The sequence below is a fragment of the Pelodiscus sinensis genome, chromosome 9 (genome assembly GCF_052426305.1).
Source record: "Pelodiscus sinensis isolate ZL-2025 chromosome 9, ASM5242630v1, whole genome shotgun sequence".
Classification (NCBI taxonomy): domain Eukaryota; kingdom Metazoa; phylum Chordata; order Testudines; family Trionychidae; genus Pelodiscus; species Pelodiscus sinensis.
Window position 1 is genome coordinate 29,853,212 of NC_143060.1, and position 26,034 is coordinate 29,879,245.

Sequence of the window (26,034 nt, forward strand, 5' to 3'; positions counted from 1 at the left end):
AAACCCCCCACAACTTTTTATGAAAGAAATAAATACATTTCCTAGATAAATAGCTGTACAGATAGTTTTGATACATTTCCTTTGTATCAACTGATAGATTTATGAAGGAGTGGTACAATGGCATTGTCCAAGTCATTTATTGAAACTGAAGGAACATACTTCAAAAGCACACTGTCAGTGGAAACTGGTTTTTATAGCTAGTAATTATTGGGAGGCTATTTACTAGCTGAACTTTGGTTGTAACACCTTTCATGTAACTACATAATCTATTCCTTTAAACTTCTTTGGGAAAGAATTGCTTCAGTAATGTAACAACTCTGCTAATCAGGTTTGTTTTATGAAGCACTTCCCTTTGATGGTATGTTTGGTGGTGGAGATGGTATTTGTTTCAATGCTTGGTGTGACTGTCTTTACATACTAGCTTGCTATTTCGGGCTTAGCTGATGATGCTGGAAAATGCTTGAATGAGCTAAATGTTAATATTTTTTTCTCTTTTCTTCTTGCTTACTGTGCTTTTGCTTCTTCCTTCTAGATATTTTTACTTGTTCTTTTTACTCTGATTTTGCAGTTCTAGACTGAGAAGTTTCAGTATTTTCAAGATTCACATTCAGGGGGGGGAAAAGCCCCAATGAAAACTAAAGGCAATGAGCTGCTTCATTTACAAGGAAGAAAAACAGAATGCTGATGAGGGGAATTATAAGCACATGTCCATATCCATACATCGAATGTGTGTACACACGCATACGCACATACACTTTCTCACTCTCTTATCCTGTGTGTAATATATATTAATATATAATTAAAAAACTTGATAGGAATATGCATTGCATTTGGGAAGGGAATGTATATCATGCGTTAGTGAAGTCATTCATTATTTATTCAGGTTCACTAAGTGAAACTACATGCCAACATATCGGTGTTGCCTCCTTAATCTACTAAAATGATTGATCCATGTTCACTTATGTAACTAGAATCTTTCTCCTGCTAGGTTTTCCTGTTGTCTGTTTCTCTTTATCCAATATAGTGCAGTTCTTATTCTCCCTATATGTAGCCTCTGTTACTAATTTAATCTTAGATTAATAGTCAATTTATGTTAATCTTCTTTCTTTTTTCCTTGCACTTTTTTATTTTTCTTCCGATGCTTAAAATAGAAGTGGAGCAAAAAGGTAAATAACGTACACAGTCCAAACCCCAGCTCCTTGTTATGTGCCTTATGGATGTTAACCTCCTCCCTTCCCCTACCCACGACACTCTGATATTATGATAATCAGCAGGATCTCATAAGTACACCTCATAAAGAAGTGGACTGTTTGCAGTAAAGAGACTTGGTTGCTTAAAGTAGGTGGTGGGATATAGTGTCTGAAGCACTTGGGCTGGAGGGGATATTCCCTTGCTTTCTCTCTTTCCCTTTCTTAGTATCATCCTTGGGTACTTTCCTGTTTAATAATGTCATCTTGCCTGGCTTCCAGAACCCTCTCCATAGCATGCCTTGATTACAGGGTTTCCTGGTCTGTTTCATTCATTGCTTTGGTTGTGTTTTGTTTTCTCTGCTCCTAATTGCTTTCTCTATATACCTGATGATTTGTTTATTGAGGCACCTCCTTTTTCAGCCTCACCATTTCTTAAAGTTCTAAACAATTTGATGTGATTTTTTTGTACTGAAATGACCTACCACACTACTCTACACCAGTTAAAAGCTCTGGAGCATAAATGCTATCTATATTCACTAAAGTCTAAGATGAAAATACAAGAGTAGCTCTGTATTTTTAGATGTATATGCGTGCTATTGAGCCTTGGTCTATACTAGTGAAAACAGTTCCCATCAACTTTGCATACTGGTACAATAAGAACATGGTAACTTTAAGAAAAGTGGACGATAAAGAGTGATAATTGCAATTATTATAAAATAAAATGAATCTTTTCTTCCTGACACAGTCACTATGACTAACCTAGCCTTTATTTGGTAGCATGAATGTTTTATTTTGACATAATTCTTGTCTTACTTCTCTCTGTGACTGTTAGTTTTTGTTTGCCCGGGGACGTTGAAAGCAATTGTGGACTCACCGTCTTTATATGAAGCTGAACAAAAGGCAGGAGCTTGGTGTAAAGATCCTCTCCAGGCTGCAGATAAAATATACTTCATGCCATGGACTCCATATCGCACTGATACTTTGATAGAGTATGCTTCTTTAGAGGACTTCCAAAATGGACGACAACAGACAACTTACAAACTTCCAAATCGAGTGGATGGCACTGGATTTGTGGTGTATGATGGTGCTGTGTTTTTTAACAAAGAAAGAACCAGGAACATTGTAAAGTTTGACTTGAGGACTAGAATTAAGAGCGGAGAGGCCATTATCAATTATGCTAACTATCATGACACTTCTCCATACAGATGGGGAGGAAAGACTGATATTGATTTAGCAGTTGATGAAAATGGTTTATGGGTAATTTATGCTACGGAACAAAACAATGGAATGATAGTTATTAGCCAATTGAATCCATATACTCTTCGCTTTGAAGCAACATGGGAAACCACATATGACAAACGGGCAGCATCCAATGCTTTTATGATATGTGGAGTCCTCTATGTAGTCCGATCAGTGTATCAAGACAATGAAAGTGAAACTGGGAAGAATGAAATTGATTACATTTACAACACCAGGTTAAGCAGAGGAGAATATATAGACGTTCCCTTCCCCAATCAGTACCAGTATATTGCTGCAGTGGATTACAACCCAAGAGATAACCACCTGTATGTATGGAACAACAACTTCATTCTACGATACTCTCTAGAGTTTGGCCCACCTGACCCTGCCCAAGGTAAGAATTTGCTTTTACTTTACAGTCCACTTGCGTCATCATTTTTGTTTCTAGACCTTGATTTTGTCAGATAGGAAGGAGGATTTCTTTGCTACTCAGTACCATTGGCAGTATTATTTATGTTGGTTTGATACACATAGAAGTGCCTGCTTTGTAGTGCTGAATCACAAGAGATTTTTTTTATTGGGATTAAATGCTTGGTTTTTGTGTCACCTGTACTAGAGGAATTGCTGAAAAATAAGGCTTATTTCATTTATTTTGAACCAGAAACCTGTAAGCATTAGTGCTGTGCTTCCTGACTTTTAAATTGATTACAATGTGCATAAAGATCTTTTAACATCTCGGTACCAGCACTTGAGAGAGATGAGTGCTAAGAGATCCCAGGGGGACTGATAGGGTTAATATGTAATGCCAGGTATACATGTTCTAAAGCTTTTCTATCATGCGTGCACCATCTCCAGTATCTGTTTAGAGAAGATTATCCAACATCTATCTATCAGATTATGACATTGTGGAATTAATTATACATTAGTCTTCTAGGTAAATCTGTAATAATTGCAGTCAGTCTGAAATGAGCCACAACTATGTCAATCAATTCACCCCCTCCCAATACCTTTTGGGACACAGATCTCATAAGAAATTACTTCCACAAGTATGAACCAGAAGTTACCCCCGGTGTTCCCCCTAATCTTTTCTATCCATGTGTGGATTTTTTCCATCTCTGTGCAGAATAAATTATATTATGTGCACTGAGGCATATGCGGATGTGCACCACCCAAAGAAACACAAACCTAGCTGTGAGTGCTCTGCTAATCATCTGGGTGGCATTAGAATCTCTCCTGAGTGTCAGCACAAGTGCACAGCTTACAGGGAACACTACTTACCACGCAGAGGTACAGTAAATGCATGAAGAATTGTCACGTATGGAACATTTTGGCAAGGAGAACACCCGGATTTTGTCAAGCTTCTTTAGTATTGAAGACAAATGTTGCACTTCTCATGTTATTAATGTGTACATTTACTAACTTTTTTCACTTCAGAAATTCTTACAATAAGACCTAGTCGATGCACAAAAGTTGTACCACTTCAGCTATAGTAATTTTGTCCAAGTGGTACCATCGCAGTAGTGTGAACTCAGTTATATTGGTATAAAAGTGATTTTTACCAGTATAGCTATTCCTGGTGCAGGAAGGAGAACAAGCAGTGCTGGTATAAGATACTGGTATTACGGCATACTTACTAACAGTTGTACTGGCATAGCTATTTTGTTTTGTTTTTTTAATTGGTAAAAAAACCACCTGTAGATCAGGCCTTAGTTAGTTGCACTTTTTTGGGAGGAAGGAAGGGGGACATTATTATGTGTTATAAATTGATGCTGCAAGACATTTAAAATGATGAAGTCAGTTGAAAAACAACAATGTTGGTTCTATGTAATTCATGGGACTAGGGCAACTGCTGTAGTATTTATTTCAGTGATGCAGCTCTAGACAAACAAGAGTTAGATCCCTTGAGTGTGTAGCAGAAGCTAAGCTTTAACTCACTGTATAGAAAAAGTGAGTGAAGCAAGATCTTGAAAGGGAGTAAAAAGCTTTTTGAGCCCTTTGCTAGTGAAACTCTTCTCATCCTTATATAGAATCCAGTGTAAGTCAGAAAGTTTTCACTGTTTATTCATGAAGGTATCTTTAGAAAATTTTTAGAGTGGTTTGTGAATGTGTGTAATTATGTTGTTATATTTCTAAGTTTAGTGAAGGTGGTGAGTGTGTATTTTTTTTATCTTGAATTTTATTTTACTACAGACAGGGGCAGATGACCATTTTGCGGGGCCCAGGGCAGCCCAATTTCACAGGGCCCCCCTTTGCCACAGCGCATGCGTGGTGGCGCCACGGCACATGCGTGGGGCTTCTTGAAGCGCGGGGCCCGGGGCAGCCGCCCCGCTCGCTCTGCCCTATATCCGCCCCAGACTACAGACATACAAATAAATCTATGTACTTATAGTACACAGAAGTCATGTGAATGTGCATATATACAAAATAGTTTCTTTTATTTATGCATATTTAACCCTTAGTGTGTGTATAAACATTTTCCATTTAGGCTTTGTTCACACTTAACAGATTAATGCGCAGCCATAGCTGGGCTTTAAACTGAAAGTGTGGCCATGGCATGAGTCCTAGGAGAGCACTGGAGTGCTCTATGTAAACCACCTTTACGAGGCTCACACTGGTGCTTTACAGTGCTGTAACTTGCTGCAGTGGGAGGGAGGAGGTTATCGGGGGACACACCCCATAGCCAGAAAGTTATAGCGCTGTAAAGTGCCAGTGTAGACTTGGCAAAAGTCTCCTTCAGTCTAAAAGCATGTCTGCCTTGTAGCTGAGCTCGTTGGGTAGATGGACACGTCCTAGCTAACATGCTAGAAATAGCCGTATAACCAGAGTTAGCCTGGGCAGTGGCTCAGTCTAGAGACTCTAGACTGTCCCTTAGGGCTCAGAGCAACTTTGTCCCATCTGCTGCCCAGGCTGCTCCTGATTACAGTGGGTATTTTAGAGAGCATGAGTCTGTCTACTCATGCTGGGAAAAATTCCTCAGCTGCAGTGTAAGCCAGTGGTCTCCAACCTTTTTAAGCAGAGGATCACTTTTTGAATTTAAGTGCAATCCAGGATCTACCTCTGACTCAAATACCCTTGCCCCCCTGCTTTGTGCCTCTTCTTTGAGGCCCTACTCCTGCTCACTCCCTCCTCCCCCCCCATCCTCCCTTCCTTTCACCAGGCAGGGGCAGAGGGTTGGGACACAGGCTGTGGTCTTTGGCTAAGGGATTTGAACTGTGAGAGAGGCTCTAAGCTAGGCCTGGGATAGGGAGTTGGGGTTGAGGAGGGGGTTCAGGGTACAGACTGTGTAAGGGAATTTTATATCCAAGGGGTTCAGGACTAGGACAGGGGCTTGGGATGTAAGAGGAGGTTCGTGACTGAGGCAGGAGTTTGGGATTCTGGCTCCAGCTAGGCACTGCTTACCTCAGGTGGCTCCTAGGTAGTGGTATTGTCGGGCTAAGGCGGGCTCACCCCTACCCTGGCCCTACACCACTCTCAACAACAGCCAGCAAACTCCCTCCATCCCAAGCCCTGTGCCCCCCATCCGTTCTATGGAGATAGAATACAAGGTAGGAGGGGGGCACCCTGACATCAGCGCCCCTCCTCTCTCTTCCCTGGTCTGCACAGCAAGCACGAGGCTCCTGGTGGGCAGCTCCAAGGCAAAGGGCAAAAGATGCACAGCAGTTGGGGGAAGGGGCAGTTGAAGTGCTGTGCTTGATAGCCTCTTGGCCAAACCAGTCAGGATCACCTGTCAGAGGCTCCAAGATCTACCAATAGAGCCCAATCTACTGGTTGGTGACCACTGGTGTAAGCGTACCCTAAACCAGCTCCCCATAGTTAAAAGAAATAGTACATTGAAGAGGGAGAGAGGCTTCCTAGTATGAATACCCTTTACACAAATATAAAGTCATAGAGGGATTAAGGAAGACAGCCCTTTAAACTTATATTTTGTTTGTATACAATGCTCAAGTCACTTTAATGTCCATCTAAGGTCCCTGCTGGTGTGTCTGACATCGGTCTACATCCCCAACAGACATGACACTTTGGCAGATCACTTCAGTAGGGCATTCTTGTTTCGCCATGAATGATTGCTCCATCCAGAAGTCGTAAGCTTCATCTTCCACAAGCAGGGAAATCCCAAGTAGATCTGTTCATGTCCAAGGAGAACATGAAATGTCCCATTTTCTGCTCAGTTGGGGGAGACTGGTAGAGGCTGCATGTCAGATGCTTTCTGCTCCCATGATCGAGGTCCTTGTTGTAGTTATTCCCTGCCTCTTCCTCCATAACCATTGATCCACAAGGTCCTCAGGAAAATCCGGTTGAAGGTGGTCATCCTTCTTCTGATGGCTTGGCTGTGCCAGCTCTGGCTCACCACTCAGGCCAGACCTGCTTTTTCAGAACCATCACAGTCTTCTGCCTCCAAGCCTGGTAGTGCTGCACCTGATGATTTGGCTACTGCATGCTAAATGCGGAGGAGCTGCCATACTCTGCCAGTGTCCAGCAGGACCCATAGACAGCAAGAAAGCCCTACACCAGAGCAACCTATCTGGCTAAATGTGAACTGTTCACCTGCTGGACTTTGGATAAAAGCATTTAGTCAGAGAAAGCCTCATTGTTAGTTTAAACAGATTACCGATTAGCATGAGCTTATTGGCTAACCAAATGGTCTAGCTCCCAGGGAGCGACAGCCGACTTTCCAGGAGCAGGGCGGCAGGTGAGAGCTTATACTTGCTGGGAGTAAGTTTAAATGCTGAATCCCAATGTGCACCAGCTTCCAGGGAGCTGCCTGCTACCCAACCAGTTATCCAATTATAGGGATGTTAAAATGCAATTATTTCCTTAATTGAATAGTTGATAGATTTTCTGTCAACTATTCGATTAGTTGACAAGGGAAGACAGTTATGGCGCTCAGTCTGGCTCATGCTGATTCACAGCAGAACCGCCCCAGCTACCGCTCTGCATTAAACAGCCCAGGGGAGCCGCACGCGAAGGCTCTAGGTCGACCTCTGCTCCACGGATCTCTTTTCATTCTGAAAATGAAAATTCTGGTCTGATGAATAAAAAGAGAACTATGGAACAGGGACCAAGCTAGCGCCTTCACATGCAGCTTCCCTGGGCTATTTAATGCAGTGCGGCACCTGGGGTTGTGTATGTGTGTGACGTCTGCTGAATGAAAAGAGACCCGCAAAGCAGGAACTGACTGAGTGCATTCGCGTGCCGGCTTCCCTGGGCTTGGGGGGAAGCAACTTGTCAATAGTGCTAATCGATAAGCTCCTACTTATCTATTAGTCGACTAGACGCTAACATCCCTAGTCAATTGCACACATTTTAACATCCCTATTCACTGCAGTTAATCCTGGACTACTTTCTGCAGCTTAATCTACAAAACTAGTCACTTTTGTCTATCAAAGTTTACTTGGCTACTGTCTCGGCCTTCCATCCACTGCTCAAGGATATATCTGCTGGATTCCTTAAGAGTTTTGTGCTGTCATGGTTCATAGGATCTCTCTCTTGGAGCTTTTGGTTTCTGTTCTCTCCTTCTTTTCTGGAAGGTTCCATTCCTGTCTGTAGTAACATCTGACTGCTGGGCTTCTGAGATTAGTATGCTCACCTCTTAACCTCACTTAAAGACACAGTTCAATGGCAGCCATACCCGGCTTTCCTGCCCATGGTGGTCTCATAGTTTCATATAGGCCAGTACATTTACTTATCTGTCTTTTTCCTCAAAGCCACATATATTGGAGGAATATATGCCACATTTTTTAGATGTCAGGAATAGTGTGAACCAGGGTTCCCTTTAAGGTCCACACTTGTATGAGTGCATACCATGAGTTTGCCTCCTGCCCACCTCCTTGGCAGGGCCACACAGTGACTGCTGCCCTGCATCAGGAGCAGCTGGGCAGCCACCACACCACCCTGGCCATAGCTTCAGTCCTTCCCCAAGGCTGGAGCTGTGGTGAGAGCCAGCCACATGATGAGCAGCGGCAGCAGCTCTGGCCGCCGGGGCCTGGGTCCGAGCTGACACGTGGTGAATGGCAGTGGTGGCATCTCCAGCGGCCAGGGCAAGGTCCAAGCTGCCATGTGGGAAGCGGTGGCAGGGGCAGTGGCAATTCTGGTTGCTGGGGCCAGGGTCCGAGCTGCCATGTGGGGTGTGGTGGCAGTGCAGTTCCAGTGGCCAGGACTGAGACAGGTTAGATAAGAGAGAACTAATCCAACCAAGTGGTTCTGAACCTCTTGTGCATCCCATTCTACATCTGCTTGATCATCCTCCAGATTTATCGGGATCATTTGCATTGTGTCAGAGTAAGTGGCTACATTTTTGGTGATGATGGTGATATCCACAAGTCTCCTCTTAAATATGCACAATACAATGCATTGTTAAAAATATTTCTCTGAGAATGGTGCTTTTTTTTTTTTTTGGTTTTCCACCAGCGTGCATGCTGCCCACTGATAGAAAATTGCTTATTAATCTCCAAAGAGTGACCAGTTTCCATCATAGTCGCCTAACGGAACTGCCGATGTTAATTTTTTTAATACATTGTTTTCTGTGGTTTGTAATAACAGTAATCCCTTTCAAATGGGACATGAACTCTCAAAAAGTCATTAGCTTCAGTCCATGTGCTGTATTTAACTTTCACCTTCCTGTAGCTATGTTTCATATCTCCACAGAAAATGCAAACGCCATGGTGTCACTGAAGATTTAGGACTTGGGGTAGTTGTTTTATGGCCTTGTTAATTATAATATAATACATGTAACAATGACCAAGTAAAGACTTAAATACAAAAAAGGGATCCCTCTTAGTAAAATGGTCACAATTAATTACATTTGGGGTAATTAATAAATGCATCTTTATAAAATAAAAAGAACCTAAGATGGCGATGCTAAGTAATTATGGTCATTTTACAGACTGAAAAATTAGAAGATTCAGAGGTGGTTTATTAATTATTTGCACTATATTACTGGACTATCTAGAGTCTAACAGCTGAAATCAGAGCCCCCAACTGAATTAATGTGTCCAATTTTGATCTCCACACTTTAGGACAAAATAGTGAGAGAGCCCAGAGGGAGAATACATTAAAAAAGGGGGGGGGGTGCGGGGGAGGTGGAGGTGTAGAAAACTTTACCTAAAAGGAAAGGTTAAAAACAGGCATGTTTAGTGTTGAGAAAAGAAGACTGAGAGCAGGAACCCAAGCTGGGGGTTTTCAGGGTGGGTGGGTGCATAGTCATGCATCTTGTTAATTATCCCTTGTTTTAGTATTTTTCTTACATAAAAATTTAAGTGTGTCTGTGTGTGTACACACACACACACACACACACACACACACTTAAATTTTATATACACACACACACTTAGCATCGCCAACAATATATAATACTGTTAGTAATTGGTGGGTGCCACAGTGGCAAGCATCCGAACAAGCACACATGATGTCAACATCGGTGCACAAGGCAAAACTCACTCTATTCAAGGATGGGAAATCTTAGAGGGAGCACTGGTGTGAGCTCTCTGAATTGAAAGTAGGGATGTTAATTAACATTTAAAATATTAACCAGTTAAATGCTAGGTTTAACAAGTTAACCCTAGAGTAGCCCCCACCCATGGGATGACTGGCTGCATTTGCGGGTGGGGAACTGCTGTGCTCCTGGCTGCAGTGGTGATGGTGTTGGCCTTTCTGGGCCTGGCTGCAGGTAGGTGAGAGCTGCTCCAGGCCTGGTCCCACCACAGCCAGGGCATAAGGCTGCTCTGGCCCTCACCATGAGCGTTGGGGGCTACCCTGCAGCCCTGCTATAGCTGTGGAGGGCAGTCTGCTCCAGTCCTGGCCACTGGTAGCGAGGGCTGCTCTGGCCCCGGTTCTGTCATGGCTGCGTGGGGCTGCTCCTGCCCTGGGCCTCAACAAGGGTGGGGCAGGCATGCTGTTCTGGCTGAGCCACTGCAGCTACAGGAATGGTCCTGCCACTCATGCTAGTTCATGGTTACCTTGTAAGTCACATGTTTACTGGTTAACCTCCTACAGCCCTATTTGAGAGGCACAACTCATTCCACAAGTTGACACAGTTGTTAGTTACGATGGTTAACAGGATAAAAGGTTGTGTCCGCTCAAAGAATTTTTTCTTGGATTACTGCCTGCATTCACTGCTACTATGATCAGGCAAAGATACCATCTCCGGAGAATATAAGCACCAACTGAATCAGGGTTCAGGCCTCTTCAGCAGCTTTTCTAGCCCAAGTGCTTACCCAGGGAAGCTACCATCTGATCATCCTGTTACTCTTACCCAGCAGGCCTGGGTTGACACTGGCTTTGGTAGGGAAGTATTGCAAGCTGGTAGACTTTGAACTCCAAGCCCTCCACTTCTGAGTCGCCCAGGATGGAATCGACATGAGCAAGTGCACAAAGAGAAAAAAATGGCTACCTGTTTTTTTTTAGAACTGTTGTTCTTTGATATGTGTTGCTTATATCCATTCCAAGTAACTGAGGATGTGTCTATACTACAGTTTTTTTTCAGAAAAACAGGCATTTTCCCGAAAAAACTTCACTTATGTCCACATTGCAATCGTGTTTTTTTTTTTTAAATTAAAGAATGGAGGGGGTTTTCCAACATTGGTAAACTTCTTTCTACAAAGAGGAAGCCTTTTTCCAAAAGAGCTCTTTTGAAAAAAGGCGTGTGTGGATGGGGAAGAGGGAACTCTTTAGAAAGAAGAGGAAAGATAAAAAAGCACAGATGCCCTGGTGGCTACTCTGTCCATATTAATCACAGTTTAAATGCAAGATAGTGTCCATTTAGTGTGGACGCTCTCTTTCGGAAGAAGTTTTTTCGGAAGATCTCCTATGGAAAAGCTTCTTCCAAAAGAAACCTGCAGCCTAGACATAGCCTGAGATGGATGTAGGCAGCACCTAATATTACAACGCATGAGCATGGCATTCAAGGCGCTGAAGCCAATTGGATACCGCTAAGGCAGAAGTCTCCTGTGCACATGCGTGCACACGCACCTCGCATGGAATGGACAGAAGTAACACATCTCAAAAAACAAGTTATAAAGGTTGGTAAAGTTGGGTGTTGTTTCTACATCTTTTAACCATAGGACCTTATTTTACTGCCTTGTCCTAAGATACCTGTATATCAGGCATTTAATAGTGTCATACAGCTAGTGTCTCAAAAGCAGAAGTCGTGGCTTTGGCTTCTTTTGTTGGAATTATTAATTAGGGGCCATTGTGGAAAACTTAGCAATCTGTGTCACTTCTCTTTGGAATGGGAGCAGTAATGATATATTGACTTTCTCTGATCCCTGTCTATCTGCCGTCTTGACTTTAACGCTTGGCTACACCATAACTTCCAACTGCTGAGTATTTGAAAGACTGAAGTCCTCCTGGGTAAAAAGACTTCTTTGTCATATCTGACTCACACTCCTGAAATCAGACATTCACATTGCTCCCAAGGCCAAAAATCTTGGACTCATTCTTGACCTCAGATCTGTTTTCTTTTTTCAGATGTCTCCCTTATGTTTAATTCTGTCTATTGCAACCTCAAGAATATTGCCAGTATTTGACCTTACCATGACCCTGCCTTTGCTGAAAATCTTATCCATGCCTTAATCACAATCTCTCCTATTGCAATTGTGTATTTTACCATTTTCCTCAATCCTTCAGGGAATTCAGAATGCTGTGGCCAAAGTACTCTCTTGCACCAAGAAACAGACTCATATCACATCGGCCTTTTCTCTCATTCACAGATCTTTCCCTTGACTTCATCCGTTGTGTGCTGTTTTTTCCCTCTCTGTACTTAAGGAAATTACTGTATATAGTTCTGTAAAGTATTCTCTATGCTGCCACTCCCTACACAGTACTTTGATACGTCATATATGGACATCAGTAAAAACTGTGCAGGAATGTAGTGTCTAGGGTAAGTGAAAAGATATGTTTTTAAAGTTATATCCTTAAATTAAGTCATAAAATATATTTTGAATTAAAATAACAAACAGATGCAACTCAAAAGAAGTGTGTGCACCATACCAGATTCTTGCTTAGCAAGCTCTCTGGAGGTATGTCTACACTACCACCCTAGTTCGAACTAGGGTGGTTAATGCAGGCAACCGAAGTTGCAAATGAAGCCCAGGATTTAAATATTAATGAAATTATCCCGGGCTTCATTTGCATCTTACCGGGCGCCGCCAATTTTAAAGCCCCGGTGGTTCGGACTACACGCGGCACGGAGCAGGTAGTTCGAATTAGGCTTTCTAATTCGAACTACCATTACTCCATGAGGAGAAAGCCTAATTCGAACTACCTACTCCGTGCCGTGTGTAGCCGCGGGCACAGAGTCCGAACTACCGGGGCTTTAAAAATGGTGGCGCCCGGTAAGATGCAAATGAAGCCCGGGATATTTAAATCCCGGGCTTCATTTGCAACTTCGGTTGCCTACATTAACCACCCTAGTTCGAACTAGGGTGGTAGTGTAGACATACCCTGGGTGAGGATATGTGTATTAGAAAAAAAGTGCAGTATCACAGACACCCAAAGAATACAAGAAGGCAATAAAATACTTCAGGAATAAAATACTGTCTAAGTTGAAAGAGCAGCGAGGGATATTTTCAAAAATGGAAACACTGTCACACTGTAATGCTTCTTTGGCATCAAAGAGAATGCAGATCCTTTTCTTGGTGAATTAGGGGAAGATTTAATCTATGTTCATTCCAATTTGTGCTAACTGTGCAAAACAGTTCAAACTGGAGTTCATTCTCCTCATTTGCAGCATGTTAACTATCATTATGTTTTATCAGATCATTGCAGGAAAATACAGCAGCTGTTGGGTGTGCGTAGAGCACAAACCCTGATAGTGCCATTACCCAGGCCTTAAAATAATGGGGAGTTAGTTCAAATAAATCTTTATCACCCCAAGAATCTTCCAGGGAGTCACGTAGCAAACTGTTCAAGAAAATCAGATCTCCACCATATTTTCATGCTTCTGTTTGATTGAGGAGTGGACTTGGGGAAAGAAATGGGAAACAATTAACTCAGTTTTCAAGTGTAGCAAATTTTGCCAGTTTACTGAAACCTTTATTATCATGTGCAGGTATAAATTAAGAACATGACTATACTAACCTTATGTTCTCACCTAAGCAGGATTGTCTGGATTAATAGCTAGATGAGCAAGTTCTTAATACATAGGTGCTGCAGGAAGTGTTGGTGATTTTCCTCAGTATTGAAACAACATCCCTGTTCTGTGCTGTGGGGGAGGAGGGAAGTGACTTTCAGAAGAGATGTAAAACCATAAGTCCTTGCTACTTATGGGGTATTTTAAATCCCACAGGCAGTGTTTGTGAGAATAGGAAGTGTTGACTCTTGTGTCCTAACTGAGTGCGAATGTCTTCATTGTTGTTGTATTTTATTTTTTCAGAAGTGTTTAAGTGACTTAGAAGTCTCAGGCCTGGTCTACACTAAGAAATAAGATGAGGATAGCAATGTTGCTCAGGAATATGAAAAATACAAACCCTTGAATGATCAGTTAAATCAGCCTAACCCATGGTGCATAGACAATGCTGTGTCAACAAGAGAATTCTCCTATACACTCCCTACAGACGCTTGGGGAGTTGGGATAGCTATGCTAATGGTGAAGCTCTCCTGTCGGTGTGCAGGCAATGTTTTCGCAGAAGCCCTACTGTATTGCAACCACAGTGAGGCAGTGCTTTAAATGTAGACAAGCCCTAAATTTCATTTTCAGATTTGATTTAGGCATGTAGGCATCTAAGTCTCATTGAAAGCCACCGGAACTCACTTAAGGCCAGTTTTTTAAAGCTATGTAAGTATTTAAAGATATGTAGGCACTTAATTGACGAGGCTCAAACTTCCATTGAAGTCAATCAGAGTCAGGTCTTTCAGTGAGAATGAGACACTTGGATGCATAGTGGAATTTTGAAAAGCAGTTATTATAAGCATATTTAGATGTCAAAATACCTTGAGTAATCTGGCCTTTACTGTCTAAATTCTCCTTTCCTTTTAATTAGGGGTGAAACTTATTATTCTCTCTCTTTCTCAAATGGTTAGATTATTCTATATTACACCCTAATAACAGTTGCTGTATTTCACCCCAGTGGTTCCTACGTTTTCAGTGTTGGAGGGAATTAATCCATTTGGATAGTTCAAATATTAATTTAAATTTTGTCTAAGAAAAAGTATGATATAAATGTAAGCTAATTTACCATCTACGCAGAAAGTCTTTGTTTGCTTTTTACTTGTTTATGCAACCCAGTTTCAGTTTAACACATTCTCACATTTAAAAAAGAAATCTAAACAGTTTTCCTCCTCCCACCACTTCAATTGTTGTAGCCCCATCTAAAATTTAATACCAAACAAAATGAGATTTTGTAACTGCTTTAGTTTTGACGCGAGAGGCTGGTTATATAGCTCCCTATAGTCGCATCCCAGCTCCTTGGGCACACGAGGCTGATCTTCAGAGTCCTTCACAGATACAAATAATTGGAATTTGCATTTGCATCTGCAAAAATGATTTCCAGATATCTACATCCGTAGATGTGGGTACCCACGGATATAAAGAGGATATCTGCAAATTTACAGGGTTCTACAAAATTTGTATCCACATCCACAAAAATTAGCCGTGGATATCCTTATTCACATGTGGATATGAATACCTATAGATATAAATCAGATATCCATGGATTTACAGGGCTTTGCTGATCTTTTCTCTGCAGTTTTGCATTTGACTCTTAGATGCAGTTCTGCAGTGTAAGCAGTTACTTCATAGCTGTCACTTATCCATTGTGAAAGTTCTGATTGATGGTGTATCAGGATATGTTCTCTTTCCTAGCGCTGTACAAACATTACTTAATGGTCATGATTCTAATTAATTTGTAGCAAAGAAGAGTAAACTCCAGTTTTACATCTAGAATAAATAGCAATCTGAGATTACATTGTAGATGAAATCCTCCCCTAGTCCTTTAAAAACAAAGTGACCTGCATTCTAAATGCTAGATGTTTTTCAAAAGTGGTTTCTTGAATCGTTAGTGTATCATTCTTTTAACATTTTCCACAGAAGGTGCTTCTCCTTTCCTGAATTTCCAACTCTATTTCGATTATTGTAGCATTCTCTTTCAGCTATTTAATTTCATTACAGGCTCTAGGAAAGTATTTTGCAGATAGTTTTTTGACATGTTTATCTTTGTGATTTTATGTTATTACTAATTAGGAATTTTAAATATTTTTTAAAATTATTTTCAGATCATTTAAAGAACTCAAAGTAGATGTGCTTTACAATTTATTTTAACGGATAACATTGAAAAGAGTCTTACATAATACAGCAGAATGGCAGCAGAGCAGCTTTTCTCAAAGTTACAGTATGAAATTGTGTTCTTAAAAGTCACCTGACCATTGAATGTCAAATATTTGTCATGAATCTTTTTAGTGATGTTTAGCTACTTCTTGTAATATTTAGACTATTCTTGTCCCCAAACCAAAATTAAGAGTCTAATAATGGTACTAATTGTAATATTGTTAATGGTTATTTTAGGGATTAAATGTGTACTAATTAGCACAGGGTGTCATGGGATATATAGAATGATGGTTATAATCCATTCTCCCCTGCTCCCTTCTCCCCTCCCCACCTCTCAGCTCCTGATTCAGCAACAGTTACTTGACACTTCTTCAAATGATTGTGATGCTTTTGACAAATGTTAATTGAGAAAGCACTGAAAGCCTGGCTGCACTGTAATAAAAAGAAAATTACAGAGGTTTCACAAGATGTCATGCAAATACTTATTAAAAAAAAAAGATAGACGGGTTTGAATAAGTTTTTGCAGCAGCTGCCTAGGTAAGAAGTTTAGCAGGATTAAAAGGGCATTACTCAAACTGTAAATTAAATTAGAGTTAAATTAAAATGCAAACTTAAGTTTCAGGTTGAAATTGAGACTCTCTCAGAAAACCCTTGCATCTATTGGTTTAAAGAAATATAGTTTGTTAAAAAATTGCCATGTAATTTGTTTATACTTTAGCATGGTCAGTTGATAGCATCTATAAAATTTTTATCCATAAAGGATTATTATAAGTGATTAGTGTGAATTTAAAACTGTGTAACATGAAATGTGACAACATTTCAAACTCAGAAAAACATTTTTTTTAAATTCCAAAATATCTCCTAAAAGACAGATTTCTTGTTTGTACTTGTGGTTTAATTAAATTTCAAGTATGTATAGTTTTGATAAGTCATAGCCCAAGGACATAAGAGGTGAAAATCCTCTTTTTGTGCTTAGAATAAACTTATGAGAAGTAACAGAAAAAAAACTCAGCAGCCCCCAAAACTGAAAAATGTCAGATCTGTTTGTTTCCAGTATGTCTGACAGGAGATAAAGTAAATATCTGTCCTTTATTTGTAAAGTCCTCAGGGCAGGGGGCTGTCTTTGTTTTGTCTGTAAAGCATCATGCATACCTGTGAAGATGCAGAAATAACAAATGATGCAGTTGCATTCTTCCACTGGCTCCTTTTGTTATACTCTTGCTCAGACTCTGATGAACAAAATTATGCTGGTGAGTGCAGTGTTCATAAATACCAATATATCTGTGTCCCAATAGAACACCAAATAGATCTCTTCAGTACTTTTTCCAATACAAGGCTTATATATTAGTACATTCCTTATGTGGGTCAGCAGAATCAACAAAGTATGGATCTCAAATAAAAAATTATGGGGATGTCTTGACACAGACGATTAAACTATGAACTGGCTTGAAACACTTGTTTTTTCGTACCTACTTTATTTTAAAAAATAGTTAAAACCTGAGATGATCAAAAACTAGGACAACACATAAATGGTAAGCTTTTCTTCTGTTAGTATCTAATCAAGCAAGAATGATGCCGAGTGGGAAGATGTTACAGTAATTATTTTCCTACAAGGTATAGAGTTAGGGATACATGATTTTTTTTAAAGATTTTTAAATAGCCTTGTTATTTGTAGCCCACAGTTTTTTGTTGTTACACGGAGCTTGATTGTTTGCAGCACATGGATTTAAATTATTCTAGCATGCTGCTCTTTTTTAAGGTGATTAAAACTAGTTTAATTGTTTTACGTGTATTTGTCATGTACTAATAATTCATTACTAGTGCCTCTCGGCCTTTACAAATGTAACAATCAATTTGTATCACAGGGAAGGTATAAACAGAATTTACTGAATCATCATGTTAAGTTGAGACAGGATTAAAAAAATAGAAATGCATTTAGAATTACATGCTTAGAAGTGACTGTAGAAAGCACAAATGATTGATAATGATGTAAAGAAAAAGACACAAGAGAATCCTGTAAAATCACACAATTTTGTTTACCTTCAATATTTTGAAAAACAATTATTTTTATTATTACTTTTATTTTCTCCCTTCAGTGCCTACTACAGCAGTGACAATAACTTCTTCAGCAGAGCTCTACAAAACCACTGTGTCAACCACAAGCACGACTTCACAGAAAGGCCCCGTAAGCACAACATTAGCTGGAGGCACAAAGGAAGGAAGCAGAGGGCCCAAGCCACCACCAGCAGTTTCCACAACCAAAATTCCTCCTGTGACAAGTTTTTTCCCTTTGCCAGAGAGATTCTGTGAACCTGATGAGGCCAGGGGGATTAGCTGGCCTCAAACGCAAAGAGGAATGATGGTTGAACGCCCTTGTCCCAAAGGAACTCGAGGTATTGCCTTACAAAAATCTTATCAAGTAAATGTTTCAAACTTTTATGGCTGTTTTGTTTTGTTTTGGGTAATCTCAAACTGTCATGATATTTGTTGTTTGGAGCATGTAGTGTTTGTTCAGGCTTTTATCTGTAAAAGGCATTTGAGAATAGGTTCAGAATAACCTCACATACACTTTTCAAGAATCCAGGGCAGACTTTTAGGTCTTCGTTTGAGAACTGTAGAGAAGCTTGCTTACAGCTGCCTTTTTCATTACAAGCTGTTCTCTGGATGATTTCCAGGGGAAATCAAGAGCTTTTTGTTTGTTTGCTATAAAAGTCTGATACTTTACCCTGACTTTGTATATTGCCATTTGTAAATTTACATTATTTCCTTACATTTTCTCATTATTGTCACTTGCTTCCGCTGGTACTATTCAAAATTTAACATGGAGTATGGAGTGCATTGTAGCTGATTTCCCGAATGTATGCAGAAAAATGGTTTCAATTTCACTCTTGTTTTCTACATCTGTTCTAGGAACTGCCTCATATCTCTGCATGGTTTCCACTGGAACATGGAACCCTAAGGGCCCTGATCTTAGCAACTGTACCTCACACTGGGTAAATCAGCTGGCTCAGAAGGTTGGTTGGAACCTTTTAATATGATACACACTGGTGATTAAGGGTTTTAGCTCTGAACATAAATTATTCAGCTTTGTATGTTGAAATCATCTTTATTACTCTTTGTTCCGTTTAAAAGCAGAAAGAATTATGCATACTTTGTCTGTAAAGCATTTACTGAAAGTTAGGTTCACATGTGTTCTTTGGTAAGCTGTTTTCTAAATTAAAGTCTTTTAATGAGTCCATGCTTGCTTAATTTAATTCCTATTAAATTCAAATGTGCTTTTTTTGATGTTCTGGAGGAAAAAAAATACATTCACCTAATAAATCAAATACTGTAAAGTGCACACCAAAATATGTACTGCAGAAGCAGATGTTCAGCTAACAGAAAATGATAGAAGAAACTAGAATTCTAAAAAAGTGAATTAAAAACAGAATATGATTAAAGGGCAGCATCACTTTTTGTGCTTCTCCTTTCTAATGAGCATTACTGTGGTTTATGAAAAATAAAAAAAATTGCCATCACTACTAGCTACTTGACATTCAAATTCCTCAAACACTGGTTTGAATAAAAAGATTTATTAGTATCTGTTAATACTGGTAAAATAAAAGTGGAGATGAAATAGAAGATCTGGCCCAAAATTACCAATCTGATTTCTGGTTTTTGATGGCTGTTAAGAATTGCTTTTTGTATCATGGATCTAAGAACTTTTAATCTTCTGAGATATAGTTATTGGTTCAATTAGTTGCAGATTTCAACGTATGTGCAAATGATTGTTTCACCACAACAAAGGTATACAAAGAATGAGAATTGGGAGCTACAGGAAGAACAAGGGATCCTGCTGAGACAATATAAATTGTCATTTCAGATCAGAAGTGGAGAAAATGCTGCTAGTCTCGCCAATGAACTGGCAAAACACACCAAAGGACCAGTTTTTGCTGGTGATGTGAGTTCATCAGTGAGGCTGATGGAACAGTTGGTGGACATTCTTGATGCTCAACTACAAGAACTGAGGCCTAGTGAAAAAGACTCGGCTGGACGGAGTTATAACAAGGTACACAGCTTCCCACATCATTTGTTCAGATAATTCTTTTTTTCCTTTCAGAAATATTACTGCCACATCTGTGCTTATTTCTACTGAACAAATAAGGATTTAAGAAAAAAAACAAATCTACAAGAAAGTGTACATTTTATTAATTGGTTAACATGAGGCCCAGTAGATGACTGGGTTCAGTTATAAAAAAGTGTATGCTTATGAAAATATTGACGATATTACCTTTAGGTTGGGAAGAATGGACCCTTTTGAAGTCTGGGTAGTAGCATACTAAATTTATCCAGTGATTATTTTGGACCAGATCATGCAGTAAGATCAGGGCTCTTCGTAGAAACTCATTGCAGGATCAGAGCCGTTGTTACTGAATTTAAGATATCACTAATGATAATTTGGTATATTATACATGTAACCAATCATTATTATGGGCAAATAGTATCACAGATAACAAAATCTCCTGCTGTTCTTGAATATGAATCATAATAACATTATTCCAGTTTTAATGTTGTGGGTGCTAAACTTTAGGGCATAGGTTGCCTCTTGCCCACTAAGATTCAATCAGCATAATATAAATCAAGGATTTTTCACTCAGTCTATTTTGAAAAGACCATCCCATTCTCTCTACATCTTCCACTCTGGCAGCTACAGTCTTGCCTTTTTAGCGCTTCTAACAGCAGTTGATGATTTTATTCAAAATCCACTATTTTGCTCAATAGAGTTTATTCAGAAACCAAGTGTTTACTCATATCCTACCCATAGTTTCCACAGAATTCCCAGTAAAGGAGGAAAGGTTATAGCCAGGTTTAGGGTTAGAAAGCAGTGATTCCTCAAGAATCTTTCATGGCTCCATGGAAGTACATTGGACTGAAACTAGACAGATATCAAGCCTCTGCTTACTGCAGATTTGACACACTGGGCTAATTTTTGGATATTTCTGTAGCTTCCAGAATGTGCCTAACCTCTCATTTTCTTTTTTCTTACTAAAAAGCTCCAAAAACGAGAGAAGACATGCAGGGCTTACCTTAAGGTATCTCTCCTGTGCTGTCACCCTGCTTTCACCCTGCTTCAGCAACCTGCCACGCTTTATCATCTTGCTGCATGATACTATGTATTTCAGTCTTTGATAAATGTGTTTTGTGCCCTATATCAACTGTACAAATGTTGGCTTTGCACAGGTATACTACTTTCAGAATAAGCAAATTATCAGCCCTTACAACTCTTTCCCTCTTCCCCCATCCAAAATTACAAGAACAGTAATGAGCGTTGTGATTTGGAGATGATAATACTGCTTTTTGTGTGTGTTATGTTTGTGAAGAAAAAAGTCAGTAAAGCAGAAATGGTGACACATTACTAGTGTCTTGCGTTTTCTGAGGTGCGCTCTTAAATCTAATAAGCTATTATTTTTTCCAGAGATTTTTGTTGAGTGAGTCATTATTAAGGGCAAATTCAGCAACTTAAGAGGTGGACTGCAAGTAAAAATAAAGTAATTCCTGTAATTTTCCAGTGCAGTGTATGCTGAGTACTCAGTTATAAGGGGCATGCAATATATTGTTACCTGACTTTCAGTTTCTTGCAGATTCTGCAGGCTCCATCCCTGTAGGGCCCAGCTCCAATACTGTGATGCTGTGCTGGTTATGTCACTGCCACCACACAGTACTGCTAGTGGAAGAAACTTGCCTAGAGTGGATCATGTAAGTGGCTTTTAAAAATTATATTGCACGGTTTTTCAAAGTTTATTTTTTACTATTATTAATTTTTGCTTACACCCTATGGGTGTGTCTAGACTACATGCCTCCTTCGACGGAGGCATGTAGATTAGCCAGATCGGCAGAGGGAAATGAAGCCGCGATTAAAATAATCGCGGCTTCATTTAAATTTAAATGGCTGCCCCGCTCTGCCGATCAGCTGTTTGTCGGCAGATCGGGGCAGTCTGGACGCGACGCGCCGACAAAGAAGCCTTTCTTCATCGGCACAGGTAAACCTGGTTTCACGAGGCATACCTGTGCCGATGAAGAAAGGCTTCTTTGTCGGCGCGTCGCATCCAGACTGCCCCAATCTGCCGACAAACAGCTGATCGGCAGAGCGGGGCAGCCATTTAAATTTAAATGAAGCAGCGATTATTTTAATTGCGGCTTCATTTCCCTCTGCCGATCTGGCTAATCTACATGCCTCCGTCGAAGGAGGCATGTAGTCTAGACACACCATAAGGGATATAATATAAGAATAAAAAAAACTTTGAAACACCGCACAACATAATAAAAGAAAAGCCTCCTATCTGAAATTCCCCCCTTTATATAGGACATGTCCAGTCATCAGCCTTCATAGGCTGGAGCCTTGCATAGAAATGGGAGCTGTTTGGTCACACAAGAATAGTTACTGAGAGATCCAAAAGGAAAAAAAGAAGTAGGAGTAGTGAATCATATTTCAGCTAATAATATTATAATTGTCTCTTTTAGCTTGGTTAATGGGGAGCACAGCAGATAGGGGTGGAATGGATTGAATTTTCATAGATTCATTTGCAGTTCACCTTTTAAGATATGTTAATGGGAAATGTAGTAATTGGTGTGTTGCCCAGGACACGTGTTATGGGGATAAAAATAGTCTTTTATTTTCCCCTTCTCTTTGACAGGGAGGAGAGAGCACCTCAGAAATACTATCACACTGATAATCATTTTGATTCCAATGAAGAAATACACAGAGTTAGATTGTACTGTAGTAAATAAGGCCTGCTTAAAGTTAATGAATGCATATAATCAGTGAAGTATATAGATACCCAAGAAACAGTAGCACGACCTTAATTTCTGACCAGTGTCATTTTCAGTGGGTCTCATGAGCTTCTCTCTTCAGATAAGAATAACAAACTTCTTAAAAATACAAATCAAAAGCTGAAGTGCACTATGCAAATGAAGCAGGTTCCTACTTTGTGACAGAGGATTCAATTGCACCTCAGATTAGAGGCTCCAATCTGTATTTTTGGTGACTAATGAATCTGGCCTCTGCAGACCAATTTCTGTTCCACTCTAGTTAATGGCTGCAGCAGTATCAGTGTGAGCATTTTGACTATTCTGTCTCCCATTAGATAAAGAAAAAAAAGCCTTTTAATGCCACTTCGAAGTATCTTCAACCTGCCAGAAAGGTTGTGGTGGCTCACAATGCTGGCAGAAAGAGGATATAAAGATGGATTAGGCTAATTAATCTTGCTCTGACAATAGCCTTCACCAACTTTTCCTATTCATTCATGTGCACAGTATAGTATTCCAAAGCAACATTTTTGTTTGTTCCGTTTCCATTCCCAGTTCTTTTGAACTGATCAAATTATATATGTGCTTAATGACACATTATGACTAGGTAAATGGGACAATGATTCAGCAATGCATGGCCTATTCAGTGCGCAGCTACATTATGCATTAATGTAAGAGCCTGCCTTCAATTGATTAACTGATTACTGTGATTGATTGGATTATTTTGTAAAGAGAATGTAATGATGTCTCTTCAAATTCCGTTTTCTCCTTACTTACTGTTATTTTATATGCTGCTTAATGAACCCTAATATATAATAATATAGTTGTCACAGTGCAGACTTACAAAAATGGGAATTTTGTTAAGTTTTGTAATTTGCTTTCACAAATAGCAGGGTCAGTCAGTGGGCATCTTGTTTGCTCTGCTGATTTTCTTTGTTGAATAACCGTTGCGCAGGAATGAGGGTTATTAAGCTTCTAAGTTTTTGTCAACAGGTACAGGAAAGGGAAGAGAGAAAGACACAGGTTGTTTAACTACAAAGGCAACTTCATTTCAGCCTCCTGAAATAAACGATTTTGTTTTAGACTGCAGCGTATGGTACTCTAGCTGCATCTGTTCTGTTAAGTTTTCAGGATAATAGAAAGGCTCTTTTAGCCTAAACATTAGAATTCTGGCTTTGGTATTAGTGTTTTATAAATGTGAATTATATTTTTTGACACAAACTTCAATATTAAACCGTAGGCAAGACCATTGGCATTGGTTCTTACATTTCTCTGCACATTAATAGCACAGTCTTCATATCTGATATGAAACAAGCCATACCTGCATGTTTATCAGTGACAGATAACACCCTCCTAGTGGCTAGTGCACCTCTATTTGTGCTAGTTCAATGAAGAGTTGGAAATATTTTTATATTAAAAATAGTTTTTGGTGCCATTAAATTACCTTGACATTTAAATATTGGAATTGTCATCAGATAACATTGGAATCTACAATCACACCTAATGATACTTTTCTAATGAATACAGGCAATCGTTGACACAGTGGACAACCTGCTCAGGCCCGAAGCTCTAGAATCTTGGAAAGATATGAATTCATCCGAACAAGCACATGCTGCTACAATGTTACTTGATACACTAGAAGAAGGGGCTTTTGTCTTGGCTGACAATCTCTTAGAACCAACTAGAGTCTCAATGCCCACCGAAAACATTGGTAAGTTAATTTGTCTTCAAGGGTAGTTTCAAGTACAGGCAGTCCCCGGGTTACATGGATCCGACTTACATCGGATCCCTACTTACAAACGGGGTGAGGCAACCCCGCACTAGCTGCTTCCCCCCAGCAGACCAGGGAGACGCGAAGCTAGCGCCCCCCCCCCCCCAGCAGACCAGGGAGATGCGAAGCTAGCGCCCTCCCCCCCCCCCCAGCAGACCAGGGAGACGCGGAGCGGCTTTTCTCAGCAGACACCTCAGCTTGAGAATAAAGGACTGAGGGAAGTGAGGTGTGGGAGAATAAAACTGAGCTCTGGAGAAATGTTTGGCTAGAGTTTCCCTTACAATATGTACCAGTTCCGACTTACATACAAATTCAACTTAAGAACAAACCTACAGTCCCTATCTTGTACGTAACCCGGGGACTGCCTCTACTGTGTATCCACGGATGAGAAGAAAACCAATACCAACTGTAATAGTTATGCTTCCTAAGAAAGCTGGGGTATCCCAGTACTTGGTAGTGAGCTTCTTGGGTAGGCGGGGGATTGAGATTGTTTGCAAATTGGGATGTTTTCTTAATTGGTTAAAAACTTGTTCTTCTGTAGCATAATAAATGCTATGAAAAAAAAGTCCATGTTGCAAAGTTCATCTACAATTGAAAAATCATTAGCAAAATGTATGGATATGAATAGTGCTTAAATGCCAGAAAATGGATTTTCTGAAGTAACTGAAATGCTTGCTGTGAAGCTGTGGAAATGTTTTCCCATTATATATAATCTGTTCCTAATGAATTTAAATTACTTTCTGGAATGTGCTCTGCCAGTTAAATTTTTTAGGCACATAGAACATGGACCAAATGTTTATATTAAACACAACTGCCTTCAGGTGAAAATGTGTTCAGTGAACTACATCTCCCATAATGCAGAATTGCCATGCTCCATAGATTGCAAAATAGCTACAGATTCTTTGGAACATAATTTAGAATTTAAATGGTGGCCCTGATGAAGGACTCAGCATTAGGGAATCTATAGATACAGGTATATTCTTGTGCTAGTTAAACCCACTGCTGGAACATACAATTAAAATGTCTTTAATGCTGTTATGAGTCAAGCTTCAGTTAGATGTAGGGGGAAAGGGATGTATATGATTCTGTGTGCTAGGGATGTGAAAATGTAATTGGTTCAAGTGGGCTTATCAATTAACGTTCAGTTACACACAGGTTCCAAGTATGTGCTGCAGGGCTGGCTTAAAAGCTGGCTCCCGGTGCATACCTGTTCCAGGGGAGCCGTCTGCCACCAGCTTAAAAGCTGGCTCCCATGCACACCGCCTCGTAGGGTTGCCAGAGGGCTTAACCAAAAATACCAAACACCCCCCCCCCCCCCAAAAAAAACAGAGAAACAATTCTGTTGGGTGGGAGGGGAGACCAAAGTTGTTGAGGAAAAAAAAAAGGGATCCCAAGAGTTATTAAGCAAACAATAAAACATCATGGCCCCTTTAAGTGCGTGGAGAGTCAGAATAGAGATGGAGAACGGTTGAGCACTAAGACCCAGGGAAGGTATTGCTTCCCCTTCCTTCAGGTCTTTAGAGTTTTTGCAGGCAACCATCTTGTTTTCTTGATTGAGCCAGAAGTTAAGCAGGGGGCCCAGGGCATGGGCCCAGTTGCTGAGTGTATCGTAGAGTTGTCAGGTGTCCAGTATTTTCGCCTCCTGGCAGGGGAAAAAAAACCCTGAAAATACCAGACATTTTAGGTGTCCAGTATTTTCTGAATGTTTTTTTACTGGGCAGGAGGCGAAAATACCAAACTGTCCGGGTCAATACCAGACACCTGGCAACCCTACCGGCTCCTAGAAT

General features: G+C 40.2%; 1 protein-coding gene across 15 annotated transcripts in view; it reads left to right on the forward strand.

Moving 5' to 3' along the window:
- The window catches only part of ADGRL2 (adhesion G protein-coupled receptor L2), a 538,071-nt gene that overhangs the window by 473,630 nt on the left and 38,407 nt on the right, over positions 1-26,034 (forward strand). For 12 of the 15 annotated variants that reach the window (XR_012905938.2, XM_075936335.2, XM_075936334.2 and 9 more), the window contains 6 exons: positions 2,023-2,823; positions 17,787-18,083; positions 18,601-18,704; positions 19,553-19,738; positions 20,724-20,762; positions 24,004-24,187. Coding sequence is in view for 14 of the 15 variants with exons in the window: in XM_075936335.2 (XP_075792450.1) it covers positions 2,023-2,823; positions 17,787-18,083; positions 18,601-18,704; positions 19,553-19,738; positions 20,724-20,762; positions 24,004-24,187 (1,611 nt within the window). In the remaining variant the exon portion in view is untranslated. The remainder of the gene's footprint in view (positions 1-2,022; positions 2,824-17,786; positions 18,084-18,600; positions 18,705-19,552; positions 19,739-20,723; positions 20,763-24,003; positions 24,188-26,034) is intronic. The other 3 variants (XM_075936339.2, XM_075936346.2, XM_075936342.2) reach the window with 1 other exon arrangement.